Source organism: Zonotrichia leucophrys, chromosome 6, assembly GCF_028769735.1.
Source record: "Zonotrichia leucophrys gambelii isolate GWCS_2022_RI chromosome 6, RI_Zleu_2.0, whole genome shotgun sequence".
In the NCBI taxonomy this organism is placed as follows: Eukaryota; Metazoa; Chordata; class Aves; order Passeriformes; family Passerellidae; genus Zonotrichia; species Zonotrichia leucophrys.
In genome coordinates this window covers 29,140,929-29,160,871 of record NC_088176.1, presented here as the reverse complement: position 1 = coordinate 29,160,871, position 19,943 = coordinate 29,140,929, and the positions used below count along the sequence as shown (strand labels likewise).

Below are 19,943 nucleotides of genomic sequence, written 5' to 3'. Positions count from 1 at the left end.
ATTTTTAAGCTTGTTTCATTCACTCTGTTCCTAAATCAGCAAAATTTAGCAATCTTCAACATCTCCCTGCCATGAGTGAAATTTCTTTTACTACTGGAAAGGAGGGAGAAGGTCAAGAAGGCTTGGGAAAATTTGTTAGCATGATCTGTAATATAAATTTGGCAGTAAAGAAATTGAGAACATTTCTTTGGAAAACAATCAAAGGGCAAAGTTTCCTCTCAGAGCTGCGTGGTAATTCACGACTTACATGCTCCAAGGAAACTTGCTGCTCTGATGATTAGAATAGCAAACTATTTGCTGTCTGCCTGACAGACCATAGATGGTCATTTTTCCTCCATTTGTCAGTATCTTTCTGTCCAGGCAGGGCAACTTTGTGTGTCCCTTGACACACAGATGAACACTGAATGATGCATCTCTGCTCAGGAGGATTAATCCAAGTTAGATATGGCACAAAAAGAAGTGACAAACAGTAACAGGGCATAAATGCTGGCTGAGTCTTGAAGAGACTGACAGATGCTTTCTCTTACCTGGGTCTCTGCTGCTCCTGCTGTACATGAAAAGTCAGTGTCTTCCTGGTTATCCACTCTCAGGACATACAAGCCACCAACACAGCTGAGGATCTTGAAAGCCACTAAGCTGAGGAAATTTGAGCCATCGGTATCCTCTGCAGCTGGGGCTCACCAACAACACAAAAATGACAGTGAGAAATTGCCATTGAATAGTATGGTGGGCAGGAGCACAGCTGAGGTCAAAAAAAGACTGGACAAACTCCTTCCATTTCAACCCATGGGTGCATACTCTGGCTCCACAAGTTTCTAAAGCACCAGTCCATGGCAGGTGTATGCCCTTAGGATGCCCTGTTCCTATGCTCTTTGCTATGCATCTCCCACAGCCAATGCCAAAGGCAGCAGCTTGGGATACTTGGATCCTGCTCTACCCAGATAAGACATTTTATATGCTACAATCAATACAATCATAAAAATAGGCAAGAAAATTGTCTTGGCTGAAATTTAAAACATGTAAGATTCAAATGTCAAGGAAATGTTGTATGAAAGATCTTCAGAAATGGCTGGAAAGAGAGAAATTAAAACTTTGAGATATTCATGTAGACCGACCTCAGTGAAGGGAGACAAAATCCTGATGCCACCTTTGCAGTCACCAGAGGAACAGGATCACCTTAAAAGTGCTGAAAACAACCTCCAGAGGCTCCCACCATGAATGACCACGCACATCAGCATCCTGAAGTGATACAGCTCCACCAGCCTTTCTCCAGGAACACACAAGAACCATGCTTATTTAGAACAACTTTTTTGGACCATTCTTCCTCACAGCCTCCTGATGTCAAGGCTACAGGTCTTTCCACTTGTTCCGTCTACCCTGTCTGAGTGGGGTGCTTGTAACAACTCACCTTTTCCTTTTCTGTTCTTTGAGACAGCTGCAGAAACATTCAAAAACACATTAAAAATAAACACAACTCCATCAGGCCTAGTGAATGGAGAATTGTGCATGAACAAACCTCCTGTTTAGTGCACCCTCTGTTGAGTCAAGGACAGCCCAAGCTTTAGAGTAGCACTATTGCATTTAAAGCAGTTCACTGTGTAAAATGTCAGGTTGTTTCTACTCTGGAAATATTTTACATTCCGTTCTTTCTGCAGCATTACTAATCCCATGTCCTCTTTAAGGCTCTGCATCTGAATGGGACTCGCAATTACATGAGTCACTGCAACTATCCTTTGAAATTTTTTTTTTGCTACATGTGATCTGAATCCACAACTGCTGGAGCCCAAAGCTTGCTCTGCACACTCAAAGTGCCACAACAAAGTGGGCTGAAATGCTCATTCCAAACATTCGGTTTGGAGCTGCTCGTGGCAAGCAGTGCAGTGTTTTGTCACTGCTGTCACTTCCTTGTGAAGGATGGTGGAGAAGCAGAGGGCATTTCACCTTGAACACAGCCCTCCCCAGACTGCTGGGTGACAGAATTTGGGGGTTCTCTCTTCTACACCCTTCTGGGTCAGCCCAGGACCAAACCTGTACTCCAGAGGCTTTTCAGGTAAGTATAACACGCCCACCTGGATGAATTTGTGTGAGTGGTCAGCTGGATCATGTGCTGAAGAGCCTGACTGAAACAGGCCAGTGCTGACTTTGCCCATGTTTTGTGGTCAGGTTGGCAGTGTAGGTTATTGAAGAAAATGTCTTATTCTCACTTATGAAAAACTGAATTTGAAGCCTACGCACAGTGGCTTTTCTAGGAAAACAATTTTTCTAGGAATGCCAGTTACAATTTTAGGAAAGAAACAGTGTGGCAATTTTCAAATTCAAATCAAAATTCAGTGCAAAAGAAGAGAAGAAAAGCTTGAGAAGAAAAGGTCATGATAAAATACTATAAAACAGGTAAAAAACTGTCTTCTCTTTTTGTCTCCTCTCCCATCACTTTCAAGCCAGCTTCTTACTAGAAAAGCTGCTTTCCATCTAAACTTCCATCACACTGACAGTGTAATGCAGAAAAGCACTGCCTGAAAATAGAGCTTTTCTTTCACAGAGGATAATTACTAGTTGTGCACTGTCTCATTAAAAAATGCTAGTACAGACCAAGATTTTGCCATGAAGATGCTAAAAAGCATCAATATTATACCTTATATAGGAGAAACTATATTGTTTCATTTGTCCTCTGCCCCTGGAAAACCACCACTTCTCTGGAAGACAAGGTAGAACACAACATCTCTTCATTTCTACAAGATCTATCTGCTTTAAATTGAGAGCTCTGTAGGGCGGGAATCTGTTAAGAACTATGGTATGTATGTGCATTGTAAAGAACTTTGTTAGAACAACAGTGTGGCAAAAAACCCCAAAAAAACTCAAAGATAGTAATACCAAAGCCTCAAGTGTAGGTCCAAGGAATGACAGCATAATTATTTTTAGAGATGACTACAGCAGTAACTCAACATGACATGAGAGACTGGAGAAACAGCAAGCTTGATTTAAACCAATGGGAAAGCCAGGAATACAGAATGGAGACTGTTCCTAATGCACCATATTGCATCTGAACATTTTGTTCTTACCCATCTATCCAAAGCATGATGTTTTGCATTTCATATTAACATTCTGAAGACATTAAAGAATTCTTCGATTCGATGTTCATATGCTGTGTCAGAACTCTCACTCTGACTGCTTAGAGAGATGCTATGTCTACCTTTTACTCATCTTCCCTCCCTCAGGCTCCTAACCATCCTCCTTCCCACTCCCAAAAAATCCCAGGGTCTGCTATTCTTTATTGGGAGCATTATTTAGTTGAGCAGAAAGTTGGTTACAAAAACGGTTTGTGGGATTTGGACTTCACTCTGGATTTCTGCACTACCTCAGCTGTTATGCATATGTACTAAGATTGACTGCTAACAAATCATCACAGTAATACTTGAGGTTCATATACTATTTTTCATCTTCAAAGCACTTGAAAATTTCCCAGAGGTTCGACAAAATCTGGGAGAGGGAGAAAAAGCTATGGGCAAAAGTCTTTGTTTAGCATTGGTCTTAATATAAACCATAGTTAGTCCCTTTCTGTTTAGCACTACAGCAGGAATGTTGCAGCCCTCAGATTTAGGTCTGAAGTGCTAAACAATGCTAAATTGCCAATAACACATTTTCACTAAAAAGTATTTTAAATACTCTTTGTCATATGGACAGCTCTCTTCAAAAGTTCTGTTCTCACCTTTGAGTTCAAAACTAGGGAAATGGTGACATTAGCATAATGTCTTGGGAGATGGATTTATGTATCAAAATAAAGGACATTCTGATTTCAGAAAGTTTTGTTAACAAAAAAAATCATATTTCATAGGAATAAAACAACAAAGAACATAACCAGGAATCAAAATTTTTCTAAAGGCATAACTAATAATGCTTCAATAATTCCTTCATTGTTCAAAGCAGAACAGTCAGTTTTTAACAGCTGAATGGAAGCTCTCACTAGTTTTCTGGCCAACACTGGAAACAGCAATCAAGGGAACTTGGAAGTGAATCATTACAGGCCTTACTTCTCCTTATCACGTACCAGGGGAAGAATTTTCCTCAGTGCATGAGACCAAGCAAAATGCTCTGTGCCTTCAACCAGTGAACCACTGGTTTGCAGGAGCTCTGTGCCCACACTGGGCACGCACTCTGCAGAGCACACCCAGGCTCCTGGTGCCCAGGCACAGCTCCTGGGTGTTGTCTTCAGCTGTGGGACCACATCCCGCTGGGCACATGGGAATGACCCTTCCAGCTGCACGCTCAGCCCTGTGCCCACCACCCTTGAAAGTCAGGCAGCATCAAATCAGACCTTTTAGGAGAACTGCTACAAGCTGTTTTCTTCTTTGGACTGGCTGAGTCAGGCTTGCAAATTTTTTTCATTTACCACCACCAAAAATGAGGATGAAATTAAACAAAATCTAACTTTCTACTTAGTGGTCAATAAATATGAAAATGCAATGAATAAAATACTCTGTTTCTCATGTATTCCACTAAACATGCAATCCAATCCAGCCTTTATGCTTCAAAGCATGACTTGTATTTCACATGCTTTCTAGGGCACAGAGTTCTGTGACACAACAAATACAGACTGCAAGTTTGAAACATAGATGTTCAACTGGTTCTTCTGAGGTCATTTATTTGTTTGGATTCCTTTTGAGCCTGAAACATTTCTATAATGTCTGACAAAATATGGAAACATTCTCAGATGAAAGGATACATGCATTCCAGAAAATAATCCACTGAAATCTAAAGAACCTCTTCTTGGAATACTTAAGTGCAAACTCTTCAGTTATGCAATTTTAATATGGTGGAAAGAAGTGCAAACTATTACATTTTTTTTAAAGCTTAGGAAGCAAATTAAAACAAAATAACATACATATTATTAATGAACAGCTACAGTGCAAGGTGCGTAATTACATGTTAATTAAATTCTCCCCTTATTATAGCTACAGTGCCTCAAAATAAATGTTTTCCCTCTATGTATTTTCCTTGTAGCAACATTTCCTGAAAAAAAACCATAGGTGTAAAGCAGAAACTTTTAAGTATTTCACAACTGGGAGAATAAAACTGCACCTTTTTTTTTTTTTAAGTTAGAATTTAGAACTGTATTCAGAAATAAACTGAACTTCAACATGTTTTAATTACCTGCCCTTTTGTTTATAATCTTCAACTTAAGTCTAAACTAAACAACAACGCTGGCAGAACACCATAAATTTGAGGAACGGGGATGAAATACTTCAAAGTAAATGTTAACAGAACCATTTTCCTCTATACAAAAATAATTTGATTCAGGTACTGAGCCAGCCTTTGTATGTGCCATCCCCTACTGCCCGATTCCTACAAAACCCACCATCACCTTTCTTATCTGGCTATTTAGGACTTTTCAATTTTTCTCTTCATCAAGTCTAAGCTTCTTCCTGCATTTGCAGCTTTTCTTTTAAGTCTGCCTGTAAAGCAAATCAGAAGAAAGCAGAGGTTATGATGGAGCTATCTTAGGGTGCACATTGTCTTTGTGGTCTTGACACAGAGTGGAGCAGCACGGCAGTCATTATCCTCCACACCTTCCTGTTTTGCAGACAGACCGGTGTTGCCGCCTGTCCTTAGGCGATAGCGTGTTATCACATTGCCCTTCACGATTCCGATGGATGGCACGGCTGCCATGAGCAGGAAGGGATCTGGGACAGCCATTCCTCACCTAACCTTGTCTTGGACATAGGCTAATTTTCCTCTATTCCCAGACAGCCTTTACCAATAGACACCACATCAGAAAAATTGCTTTGGGACCTGGTTGTTCCTACTGTTTGCCTTTGCTGCAGATGCTTGCTCTCTAGTGTAATGTGTTTTATTGAAACAGTGCTGGAATTAAAAAGCATTACTGAAAATGAACAATAAAAAACCGTATTTCTGTGATGCTGCTTGTCTGTCTTAATTACAAACACAATTATGAATATGCATCTTATTCTGGAAATCCAAACTGCTGTAGACATTGAGTGTTTAATTTGCAATGTAACATTTGTGGGGAAGGTACAGGGGTTGTGATGTATTCTAATGAAATCTTTGGCAGTGATAATGCATAGCAATCTCTGATTGTAGAGCACTTGGAAATGTGGGATCACTGGAAAAAGGGGCCACAAAAACTGGTGTTTTATGGGTAACTTGTATATTTTTCAGTATGAGAATTGCTCACTGCAAAAATACAACAGACATGGAAAGAGTGCAATGACAGTATTTCTAAGAGTCATAAAGTTTTGTTCAAACAACTGGGACAGGCTAACAGGTCTTTTACAGACTCTACATAAACTATTCCAAAACTCAGAGTTACACCCTTAATGGAATTTAGGTAATTTTGATAAAGCAAATGGATTTGTACCAGAAGCACTTGCAGTTATTTGACATTTTAGGAACTTCGTGGCTTGCCAGTCCTAGAAATCCCTGTTAGTGCTATTCTGCAATATATCAATGGGTAACCACAGCTGAAATGTTTTCAAAGTTCTCAGTAGCTCAGATTGGAACCAAAAGGCTGGAATTTCTCTCTCAATTTTTAATCTGTGGAAATGGTCTTCACCATATTCAATTCAAGAATCAACAAAAATGTCTTCATCCCTTTATGTGATGTGTACACTTGGTTGCTGGCACAATGATCCTCTAGGCTAATCAACTCTCAGCCACTCCAGATGCCTTTTCTTCTGCAGTTTTTACACACCTCTGGCTCTGGTCCTACCTCCACTGAAAATCATCTGCCACCACACTTTGCTATGGCTGCTGCTGAGACCGCTGAGTGTCAGCACTGTGATACCAGACTAAAAGTTATTTTCTAGACTCAATTAGAGCAACAGTTGCCTTGTTAATGCATATATTGAGACATAATGAAGATTGTGAAACTATATTTCACACATAACAAAAAATGGTATGAGTTTGATCATGAATCAGGTAAAAATCTAATTATAAGACTTCTTTGGAGGTCAAGAAACTGAGAAAACAGGCAAAAATGATACACTGGTGAAAGAATTAAAACCTGAGGGGAAATTATTTTCTTTGTATACAACCAGAGTTGCAAACAAACAAACAAACAAACAAAAAAGAATAAAAGAAAGCATTTTTCTCATCTGTGCAGCCTTGTAAAGAAAAAACCAAAAAACCTCCTGGCACTGATGTTAATGGCATGAAGGTCAAGTGAAAACCAGATATTTACTCTTTTCTATTGATAGGGACAGGAATGAGATAACACAGGCCAGAGATTCTCTCTCATTTCTAAAGACATGTTGAAATAGAATATGATCTCAAATAGGTTCATCTAATGATCTAATCTAGTCTAATTAATATAATAATTCATACAATAATTCTAATTCATATTTCCCACTGATGCATAGTACAAGCAAAGCAATTTACCAATACCATAGTATTTTCAGATAATATTAGGTATTTATTAAACTGCTGCTTAGTCAATAGTGTCTAATGTGCTGTATCTGAAGTTCAAAGTGCCCAATGCCACCTGGTTGTTGCCAGTAAGACCAAATTCCAGCAGCTCCTTGGTGCAAATCTGTTCTAGCAAATCTGTTCTTTGGCTTTCAATCATTTCCTGTTAATTCCAGTGACTGCAGCTTCCTTCTCTTTCATGAACCTCACAGAAAGAAATCATAGACCCCTCAGAGTCTGAAGACCACATACTGACAGCTGATCTGTTTCATTAAGGCAGCTCTTGTGTAGTCACACACCTACCAGACAAAGCCTAAAATTGGCATAAGTGAGTCATTTCTTACACAAATTGAGGGATGTGTGACATAGATGCATCTAACAATTTATATTAAGCACACATTGCATATACTCCAGCACAGCAGCTGGTCCTGAACCCCTAAGAAGGAATTTTATCACTGACATCACTGAGAGCAGGATTTGGCCTGTGTTTTTGACACATAGTAAGGCTGAAGATATATGTTGTCATATTACTGAGTATTTTTTATCTTATCATATGTAAGCTGACTAAACTAGGAGTTATTTATAGAGGCTAATTCACATTTTTACAGCATATGGATGTGCTTTTTGCCAGCTTTAGCACAAACACAGTTTATATTCATTAAGACTGAGCTAGCTAATTAACCATAGACAGAATTAGTGAATAGCTTTCTAGTAATAGTACCTCAAGGTTGCCAATAATTTCATTTGGGATTTCACACACTGCAGACTTCTCCTCTTCAGCGGTGACTCCAGCTACAGCCTCGGAAGATTCTGCCCCTGGACAGGGCTCTTGCACGCAATCCCCCTGGTCAGTCCCCTAGCAGCAACCAGCCAGAGGAAACACTGAGTTAGAACATCCTCCTGCCCTCTCTGAGACCCAGCAGCACCAGCACAAAGAGAGGCAACAATACAGAGCTGCTTTTGGGAAGCACTGCCTTGACAGAGACCATCGTGGCTGTCTCACACTGCCCAGGCCAGGCAGACACATCCTCCCACAGGGTGAGAGCCCAGATGGGCCCACTCAAATAAATGTTCTCTGCTGACTGATTATTGCATTAAATGTCTTTTCATTCAAACTTAGAAGAGAATGCATGCTATATTCTAGAGAATAAATGCCATCAGTGACTGGGATCCAATGGAAATGCATAGAAAAACAGCTTAAACACCCCCCCCAATAAACTAAAAGGAACAAAACTGTACCTGAGATTCTGTTGCTGAAGCTGAGGGGGAAAGTGCAGGTTGGTCAAGTTCAATCTCATCCTGGTAGTATTAAATAGAAAAAAAAAGAAAAAAGAAGAAAGTAATTTATGTTTAATTATTGCTCAGAGGTTTCTTGCAGTTTTTTTAAATGGAAATGAAATGGTTGGCAAACAGCAAAAAACAATACCTTTTCTGTTACTATCCAGGTGCTCAGAACTGGAAAGCATTTTGAAAATGATTATAGATCAGCTTTAATTTCTAGTTGCATCTCAAGGGGCCCTCTTTATAATGCTTGGAAAGAACAGATGATTTTCATAATTTCATAACACTACAGCTTCTTACTCATGTGGATAATTACGTTTAGAAAACACAGTGCTTAGGTAACATTCTGTCTTCCCACTGCAAATTTGTCACTTCTGAATGGGGACACTGTTGCAGTTTGGAATTGCAGGGGAGTATCAAAGGAGTCAGTTGGAGTGAAGTAGCAGTGACACAAAATCAAATACGGCCCTAAGGAAACTATTTTAATATGTAACTATAATTTAAGAGTTGCTAATGGCCCAAGTTTTGCTGCTGCTTCTTGTTCCTTTGCTGTGACCGTGGGAACCTCACTGCAGAGAGGGGGACCATGGGACCTGCGGCTCCAGGAATGCTCTGACAAGGGCATGGCTTTTCCCACCTGGAGCAGCTGGATGAAACACCAAGTCCACGCTCAGGTTCTCAGGAGTGACGCACAAGGCAGCCCTGTGTCCTCTAAAGGAAGAAGGTTTTGTGTCCTACTTGAAAAAAATGGATGGCAGAAAACATATGTGCCAAATAGGGCGAAAAAAGGCATTTGTGGCCAAGCAAGGAGCAGGGTACAGCACTGAATGGTGTGTCTGGGGCCTCTGCAGGGGAAGTGCCCATCGAGAATACGAGGCAGATGTTCCAGTTCTGAGTCAGCGATTACAAACAGGATTTTGCTTGGATGGTGTAAGTAAACGACATTAATTCACATCAGGGTAATTGCAATTCCCATAAATTAATTTCCTCATACTTTTGAAATTCTAGCTAGGTTGATATTTGGGTCATTTAGTTACTTGCTGCAGTTAACAAGCTGAAAATATTAAAGCTTCTGCACATCTGCAGAAGTGATAGCAACAACTGAAAATACAAAGTTAGACCTAGGACCTCATTACAATAAAATCTCTTTTGTAGTCCTAAAAGCATTTCAGAACTTCTGTTTGGACTCTGTCACTACCACCACGGTTCCCTGTTATGTGTGAGCTCAGTAAAATAGGTAGATAGCATTAGCCCATGTTTATAAGAACCTAACAGGCTGACAGAAAGATTTGCAGATTATAACCGAGGAGAAAAACAGAGTTATAGAAGCATTTTCTTTTATCACTGTAATTCAAATTTTCAGCACTTTGTCAATGCCTACATACTCACAAAAGAAATAGTCAGAAAGTTTGTGCTTGGAATCAAAATGAAAAAACTGACTCAAACTGTATTTCTTTCAAAAACAAAGACACATTGTATTCAAATTCTAGTTTTTAAAAAACTAGAGCTTTTTTAATTTAGCAACTCTCTTAATTTTCTTCCCTTATATTCTCTTATTAAAAATATTAGCTGAAGTGGATGACAATTCAAAATTACTTTCTGCTTCTTTAAAATAATATTTTTTGCTTAGTAACCTATTCACTAAAAATATATTTTTTATTTAGATTAAATTATCATTCCATTTATTTTCTCCAGTCCAAATTAAAAAAAAAGTCAAATTATGTAACAAAAATAGACATGTTTTTAGAATCAATTCCAAGCCAATCAAATACACTTTTGCTGCATGGATAAGATTTTTTAGAGGTTCTGTTTTTCTGAATAATATTTTTACTTCACTGCATCTTTTTACAGAGAGCCATTCTTTACTCATCTGTTCCATGTCTAATAATAACCCTTGGATCATTAAGAAATAACGAAATTACAGCAGAACTAGTCTCTTTAATGAGCCATAATAGTCCCAACAGTCAGCCAAAAGTTTTTTTAAAGACTGTGAAACTTCAATGTAGAATATGAAGCTTTTTGTTTAGTAATAACAAGTTTATGAGCAGGACTACAGTTTACAGCCAAAATATAGTGACCTAAAAATGCCATTCTGCATTGCTCCCTTCTATACATTGTGTCCTTAACAAGTCCAGGGGAAAATTAGAACGAATGAATTGTGGTGAGAGCCCGAAGCCAACAAACGTATTTAAATGAATCCTTCTGATGCAATACTTTCCTTTAAAAAATACAATTAAGTCTTTGTGTTTCCTTTGAACAAAACCTCATGTTTAATAGCACCAATGGCTCTGTAGTAAAATCTATTTAAAAACAGAGAAGGAGACACAGTAAGTTTTATACAGTTACAAAGGGTTTAAAAAAACGTTGCTAGTTTCTGAAGACTGAGTAAATTTATGGTGAATTACTTCCACTGACCTACATTAAAAACTCCACTCTCCTTTTTTTAATTCCTGAAGATTTGTCATTATGTGAGCATTATTCACTATGACAAAGATGTATTACTCAAAGTGTCCTCTTGAATCAATATAACTATCGAAATGTGAGGAGCAGTTTGGCAAGATGATAATGCCTTAAAAATTAATTGGCAATATTTTCCTGCACACTGCGGTCCAGCGGGTCCACGGGAATTCAAACATCAAGACATTGTGAGGCAGTTGCACAAATGTAGCTGGCATATCAGTGTCAGCTGCTCTGAAAGAGACTGAAGGGACAATTAGGTGCACTATTCTTACCAGTTCTGAGGTGAGCTGGGGTGCCAGGAGGCCGCTGGGCTGGGGAAGTCAGCACAGCTTGACATGGGCTGATGGGTCAGCAGCACCTCCCCAGCCCAGGGGCACCAGCCTGGCTGAGAGCAGACACTGCTCTCAGAGCACAGCCCGTGCCACAGCCCTGCTCTGCAATTCTTACTGCTACAAGTCTGCATAAAGACAGGTTTGTATAAAAAGAACTGTGTTGTTCTGTACATAAACTCATACACTTTTCTTGTTGTTGAGAGGTAACAAATTGCCTTTTTACAAATGTAGGCAGAGAAAAGACAGTAAAATAGTACAGAGGGAAATTTCTACAACAGAATAATAACAGGAAAGAAGATTGGTAAAGCGTTCTAATAGATGAGTTCCACAGATGTGGTAGTTATAATAAAATTAGCTTTGCATAACTTACCAATATACCATTGCATTTTCTCCCTGATGTTATCTCTTACTTAAATTAATTTTTCTTAAGTTACTATTATTGCAGATTTTATCCATTCTGTATTTTATTATTTAAAGTTTCTGTGGCATATAACAAGCCCTGGCTGATAGTGTTACTTTTAATAATAGATATAAGAGGTTTTAGTATTATAGAAATGACTGCTGGGAATATCTTAATAGTCATAGCACAGAATGTCTGCTCTCAAAATATTATGTAGATTAAAACTAGCTATTTACTTACACTCTAATTCAAGGCATTGAAAAGGTTTGCAGTATTTATGTATGTGGTATGAAGGGGAACAATCTACTCCAGGAATAAATATCAGAGTTTGGGAATTAGCAAAGCTAAGGTCAAGGTCAGTTTGGCTTTACTAACATGCTTACTGAAAATGAGAATTCAGAGTTTATGTTTACTTATTTCATAAACGAGAAAAAAGACTGAGGGGGTAATGCATTCGCCTCTTTGATAGAAAGCTTTTCTACCAGAAATATTTTAAAACCACCTTCTCAGCTTGATATTACCTGAAATTCTGTACTCCTTTCTACACAGTCTTAACATAAATTCTCTGCAGCTAAACTTACCAAACACAGGAAAATAATTATTTATAAGGATTGGAAAAAAGATCCCACATTCAACATGGACCATTTCTAAAGCCTCATAACATCTTTCCAAGCCTTTCAATGGATATAGGTTTGATTTATATGAAGGGCAGATGAATTTCAAAAAGGGAGTTCTTTGTGCATTATTCTTTATATTCATATCACCTGGGCAGTTTTTACTTGTATGCCATGGGACCTTATCCTACCAGAGGCCTGCACAGATTTCTCTCATATATATGTGAGCTTTGCTATCAAACAAACTCTGTAATACAGAGCATTTACAGGATTTACATTAGTTTGCTATTCATGCTAAACATGGTGGGCCCCACACCTACAAATGTGCTGAATTTCAGCTGCTGCAATAAGAGGCACTTACAAGAGGCGGTTTGTTGGATGCCTGTATTTCATGTGGTTGAATTTGAATGAATACCTAATGGACAGAGATGCACTGACTCAAACCAGCCTGCTTTTTTTAATCCCTCCCCTTTTACCTGCCAGCATATGCAAACACAACAAATGCACCCCACCTGCCTGCGGAGGCATCGCCCACGAGCGTTCCCACAGGAGGTTCCTGGGAGCTGCTGATAGCTCTACAAACACATCTGCCATCCTCTTCTGCAGCAACTCAGTACATGAGGTCCAAAGGACCAAAGGATTTTAAAAAGCACTCAAAAACTTATTCCAGATACCTGATCTCTGTGATGTGACTGAGGTGGCAGAGCTTCCTCCTGCACACCCTCACTACACACATTTGTATTAATATTAAAAGTAGAATTAAGATCAATGAGGGCCTAAAACTCTGCCTCTGAAGGATGTCCCTGGCTGCTAATGATGCACATGGAAATTCTGTGTGCGTGTTCCTGGGCAGGAGTTTTCAAACCACTATTCCTAAAAGAAACAGAGGTTCAGTGAGTCCAAGGTAGGCTTTATGCTCTTATTCCTGCATTTCAAAAATCCAAGTCAATATGTTCTAAAAGAGTTTTCCATGTTTCTGATCTGTGATGTGAATCGACTTTGCTGACAATACATTAGTAAAGAATCTAGTCTAAAATAGCTATTTGAAGCAATTTGGTGCCTACATTGACAAAACAGGATCTCCTCCTCCCCCCAGGAAGCTGTAAATCAGTCAGTGACATCTGGCCTCAAGGACATCAGAGTCATCTGAAATGTGGTAATTTATATTAATGAACATCAATATTAATTTTTAAATAAAAAGAATTTGCTACTGCCATTATGTTTACATAAGAAATATTATTTATAGCTTGTGTTCCTCCTTTCCTACATTTCGCCCATAAATTACTGTAAGGAAACACAATGTCACAGTTATAAATATTTTTCCTTGGAGTTAAAGCTTTTACATATCCTCTTACTGTTTTCAGTAACTACATGAGGACAACCAGGATTTTCTTGCTACTCCAGGAGCTGCTGCCAATTTTAATGCTTGACTGAGTAGAAAAGGGTGCTTCTACAAAAACAACCAAAGCCTTCCTCTCCAGAGATATCTTAATGCAGAGTGCCCTTAATGCCTAGATTCTGTAAGAATCTATCTTTACATACCAGGAAAAAAACCCAGCAATAAAACCCCCTGATTTTACTAGGCTGCAGTTGTCTTCTACTGCTTTCACCAAGCTTCCAGTTATTGCTGCCAATTTGCAGATTATTTAGAAAGACAAAATAAAAGACATTAAAAAAAAATCCCAGCTGGCTTTAATGCTGAGGACACATCACTGAATGATTCACCTTGGAATGGTCACTCTAAATTCACATTGCATTTAGCATTGCCAAATCTCCCAGAGTTATGGGATTACAAGAGAATCTCAGCTTTCATTTAAAAATAAAGTTAGCTCTTATGGTTGCAGAGGAAAGACTGAAAACATGAATCTTAAAAGCTCAAAAACTAGACAGCAAGGAAAAAGAACCAAACAATTATTTTTAAGCAACTTATTATTTTTTGGGATACGTCTCATCATTTTAAATACTCAAGTCTAACACAACCCTTTAAAAAATACATACAGATTTTCAGCAGGGGTGAACAATTTTGGTTTCTTTGTTCTTGAAAGTGCAACTCTTGCATGTCTGGACTCTTCAAAGTATGAACTCCCCCCTTTCCACTTCAAGGGGCTATGGAACAAGCCATGGAAAGCAAAGAACAGCCAGCTCCTATACTGGCCACACAATCATAATCAACAGGAATCTACAGTCATTTAAAAAAGAAACAAAAAAAAAACACCACAAGCACCTTTCCCACAGGAACCACCTATCTAGAGCTACAAATGGTTTTAAAAAATGAAGGCCCTTTTATTACTCATATGATCACATCTGAAAACCATAAAAATAAGTTCTGTTGAACCCAATGAACAACAGGCAGTGGCATCCACCTTTATCAGGTTGGAGCTTTAAACTTGTTGTGCATCTTTTCTACCACATTACTTTATCAGTAAAGAACCAATATGAATGCTGAAAACATTCTGATAAAAATGTGAAACAAAACTTGGCCAGGTGCATCTTTGTACCTCTTTCAGGGACCAGGCTTCAAATATTTTATAAATACTGCAATTCCATACTCTCAGAAAACCTATTTGCATGAGAGCATGTGCCTTTGGCAACAAAATGGCCTATAAGAATTAAATTGCTTGGGGGGCTGGTATTCATCACACCTGCTTTAGGGGCTCTGTCAACCCCCTAAACCTCTGCCTGCAGGAAGTGCAAAGACAATTGCCTCTCCTGAGAGACAGTCAACTAAGATAAATAAAGAACCTAAAAATTCCTTAATATACCTGCCCTGGACTGCAGCAAGCACAGCCTGCTCTCTGGCCTTTTCCCAAGGGGAACCTAGGAAAGCTCACTCACTGGTTTGCCTGGTGTAAGAAGCATGAAATATTCCCTTTTTTTATTCAAATGGTCACTGTAGGAACTCAGAGATGACTACCAGCACCACGTGTTCCTCCTGCACCCTGAGTGTCTAGGGAACAGTCAGACAGCTGTTGGCACTATCCTGGACTGTTTTTTCCAGGTGTTACATCTGAGATGCAGCAATATCTCACCAACTCTTACTGTTCCACAGGGCTTTAGGTCAGCCTCAGGACTTCCAAAAAAAGCCTGCTAATGTAGACATGCCTGTTTCCAGCATGTGTGAACCTCCAATGTGTCTCAGGCTCTGCACACACCAGTTCAGAGCAGCCTGTGTGCCCCTGGAGCTGAGCACCACCAAACTTCTCTTAGTTCAGCAGGCACACACTTCAGGCTTTACCTAAACAGGAAAAAAAGGTAAAGATGCCAAAAACCTAGCAAAACTTAATCCCTCCACTTTTTAGAACAAAAAGGGCTCGAAAAGAGCCCAGGGGCGCCTGCAGACAAAGTCTGACAGCAGAAAAATAGCATTTTGCTGTTGGTACAGTGAAGGGCAGTCACTGCCTGATGCTGGAAAGAGGTCCCACCTCCTGCCTTTGTCTGCCACTGCTCTTGGACAGCCTTCCCTTCCTACCCACTTCCTCTGAAATCAGCGTGTTCTCCACACAAGACTGGTCATGGACAAGCCCCTCACACAACTGCCCTGTGCTCTGCACACCCCCTCAGCACCAAATGCCAGATGAACAAGCTCTCTCCAAACTCCTCTCAGTCATTAGGTGCATTAGATGTGGATAGGCTTGTCTGTATTGATTCACCCCCAGCTGATGCTACAGAAAATAGCTGCACTAACATTTAAAAGGTTGCTTTAAAAAAACCCCAAACCAACACAACCCAAGGAATATTGATCCAGAGCTAAAAGGGGGAAAAAACTGCTCACATAATTTCAAAAATACAATATAGATTTTTTTAAAGAAAAAATGCCACATTAGAAAACTGCAGAATATATGGCCACATAAAAATGGGGAGCTTGTGTTCTTTGTTATTAGACCTAAAACATAAGGTCTTTGCCTGAGTGTGTAAGTTTCTGTTAAAACAACAATTTGTCCTGTGGACTGTAAATTCAATTACTGTTTTTATTGGAATCACATTTCGCTTTGGAAACAATCATGCAGAAAAACAACCAGTAACTTAGACATCTTAAAAACATCTCAGAACAGGCATGGCTCTGAGAACAGATCAGTTATGGTAATTCTTCCACTGTGAACTGCAAGGTTTTTAAAATCCATTTCCATATTTTTAATTAACACCTAGTTAAAAAAAAATCTTACTGTAGGTCATTTTAATCACAAATGGGAAAACAAATTTGTTTTATCAGAAAATGGATTCAACACTATTTTAGGGACTTATTTTTCATGTTTTTATCATAAAAATTAAGCCATTAGCATACATTTCCCAATATAGGAATGCAGAAGCAAGCCAGCTCTCTGAAATTTCAGAGTTACAGTTTTCAGTCACCTCTCTATGTGAAACTAGTCTATTTTAACACCAGAATATTTGATCAGCACACACAAACCCTCCACATAAGTCTAAGGTATCGGTGCTTCTTTACAACTCCATTTCTATGGAATTTCAATCAGCAGAGTTGTAACCACGGCCTGTTAGTCTACAGAAACCTTCCCTTCCTTACATGATTTCGTGCCCCAATGTAAAGAGGCTCTCTCATTACATATGTGTTCATAAATCTGTTTATGCTGCATCTCCGTGTGCGTGCCTGTGTTTGTTTTAACTCTCCCTTAGAATCCTGTCATTCATGTTCGATAAAAACGCAGCTGTGGGTAAGGGCAGGGTTGGTCTGTGAATGCAGGAGTTAAACAAAGCCTTGCCTCAGCACAGCTTGGCTAGGTGGGTGATTTGAAATCTAGTAAAGCTTCCCCTTGGCAAACTGCCAAAGCCAACCACACCTTGGATGATGTGCGGTTGTTTTTGAGAAGGTAACATCTCCTTGCAGATTATCTCCTCCCACTTCAACTTGGAAGGTTTCTGAGAATAGTCATTTCCATTTCTGTTGGGGCATGAAATGGTTTCTGCTGAAAAATAGCATAAATCTCATTCTGCTTTGACTTGTTAGGAAGCTCATGACAAATCGCATAATCCAATGTGGATTTTTAGAATTTGTTTCAACAATGCATGGGAAGAAACAAACATTTCTACTGAATAATTTCTCTCCAATTAAAAAAAACAAATTAAAAACAGTCTCTTAACTCCTTATTCCTTATAAACTGTTTACTACATCTTATAGAAAATCACCATACTCACAAGTAGCAGAACTAACAAAAATCTAACATTTGCTCAAAGATTATCACAATCATACAGAATTGTATCATCACTCAGAACAGAGAGCAAACACTTCGAGCTCTGGAGTGAAAATCTTGAGCCAGCCATAGAATAAGTGAAGCTAAAGGGTATTGCATTGAGTTGTACACTGCAGCCTTTCCTCTTCTCCCCTTGTGCTTTGTCTCTCTGAGAAACTCTGTTCTACAAAAATAGGCAAAGAACATGTGACCACAAAGTTTGTACGCAGTTTGCCTGATGAGATAAAGACAATGTGTCAGCTTTTGATGAGAAAAAATGAAGCAATGATGCCAAAGGGTTTTATTTATTCCTTTCAGCAGCACCTTTTCCTTGGCAGCTTTCCTAAATAGCAATGTCATAAATACCTAGAGGGAGCAAGCACCCAATGGCAGCATCTTCTCTTGAGAATGCAGAGCCATTCCCAGAAACATGACATCTCCTACTCTGAAGTTGCTGTCTTTTGATCTAACCCTTAGAAGAAAGCACTCAGCAGGAAAATCCAATGTGTCTGGATTGCCAAGGAGAGAAGTGGAGGAGAAGATAGGAAAATCACTAATTGCTGGGAAGCTTGGCTGGCAGCACAGGGAAAGGCAGGCTGTATGAGGACACAGGACTTCACTTGGTGCTGTGGAAGAAAAGAGCAAGAGTGATGGGAAGCAGCATCCACATCTCATGGGCGGAGGAGAGGCAGTAAGGCTGAGCATAACCCAGAGATCAGATCAAAGGTCTCACTCTGAAGACTCCTGGAGGTGGGCCCCATTAACTTCCTTACCTACATTAAGCTTCTTCCCTCCAACATCCCTTGCTCCATTGAGACAAAATGTCACATATCCCAGTCCTTCTATGAGGCCATTTCCATTTTGGTCTTAAAAACTGGCAGAATGTGAAGCAATTCTCACCACTGTCACTGGGTTTGTGCTTTTATGTTGGCCAGAAATATTGACCCCTGCATGGAAACACAGTCCACACACACACACACATATACATATGCAACTGCTAATTTGCATATATATAGGAAAGGACTGAAAAATAAAATTACAAAAAGGCTTTTAAAGAGGGAGTCGATACCAAGAGCTGAAAATAAAAATGACTTAACTAGAGACCCTAAAGAGAAAAGATCTTACCAAGTATAATAGACAAATTTTCAGTAAAGCCCCTCTGTACAAAGTATTTCCACATTTATAGGACTGACTGGTTTAAGAGTTCTTTACAGGTGTCCATTGTATCATGTATACACCCTTATAAATCCTACTGGATGCACAGCTCCATATGGAAGAAAGTTGATAGGAGGTACCTTTGAAAAACTTGGCCCCAGAACCAGAGACAGGTTATTTTTCCGTGACAACAAGTAATAGATATATTTCTCCCTCCGTGCTAAATTAGTCTCAAAGCAACACCCTCCATCAGAGAAAGACCTTGAGGTGCTCTTATAATACAAGTGAATGACAAATAGAGCTCTTTAACTGGATTTTTAACAGCCCTAAAATTATTAAAATTGTGAACTTTAAATAATTATATTTCAACCAGTGTTTTACTAGTTCTCTCCCTACCTTCTCTGATTTTAATTTTCTCACTTGTCAGCGTGCCTTGGCAGTGAGAACAAGAAAGACCTCAAACCTTTGCTGATTGCCTTCCATGCAATCTGATTTCTATAAATTAGAAGTTGCTGATGGGAAAGCAGACAGCACTACCCTTTGATCAAGATACACATCTTGATCTCTTTTATCATTTTTTAAAAAAACAATAATATTACAACAAAAAAAAATCATCATACAAGCTTTTCGATCAAAGTGTGTCACTGTCTGCTTCCCAGTCGACATACTGCCAGTAAATTGGCGCGGTGCCCGGAATGCGCAGGCAGCAGCTGGTGGGTTTGATTACCATCTGTATAGCCACTAGTGTAGAAAATATTATGTCTCCATCTAGTGGGCATCTGCAGTTTACAGGAAATTTCAAAATGGGTTGGAGCAGACTTCCGTGGGTGGCGGGAGCTTCACGCGACTCCCCAGCAGCAGAACTGGGCTGTCTGAAACACGCAGGGCTCTGGAGCCCCGCCCCAGTTCCATCCCTGTGCTGGCACCCGTCCTTGAAATAATGTTTTCTGCAGAGGTATTCATAGAACAACTATTTCTGTTCTCACAACAAACCACCTCTTTCCAGTGCTCTGCAGCACCCTGGAAGCCTTGGTGGCCAAAATCTGAAATGTAAAAGAGGTAACAGGAAAAAGAACGTGAGAGCAAGGATGCCATT

General features: G+C 39.4%; 1 protein-coding gene across 1 annotated transcript in view; it reads right to left on the bottom strand.

Moving 5' to 3' along the window:
* Window positions 1-4,448: 4,448 nt before the first annotated feature.
* Window positions 4,449-19,943, bottom strand: part of CABCOCO1 (ciliary associated calcium binding coiled-coil 1) — a 51,031-nt gene continuing 35,536 nt past the window's right edge. The window contains exons 6-8 of the mRNA XM_064716527.1: window positions 8,659-8,718; window positions 8,141-8,275; window positions 4,449-5,450 (exon numbers count right to left, since the gene is read on the bottom strand). Of these exons, the coding sequence (XP_064572597.1) occupies window positions 5,409-5,450; window positions 8,141-8,275; window positions 8,659-8,718 (237 nt within the window). The 3' untranslated portion in view covers window positions 4,449-5,408. The remainder of the gene's footprint in view (window positions 5,451-8,140; window positions 8,276-8,658; window positions 8,719-19,943) is intronic.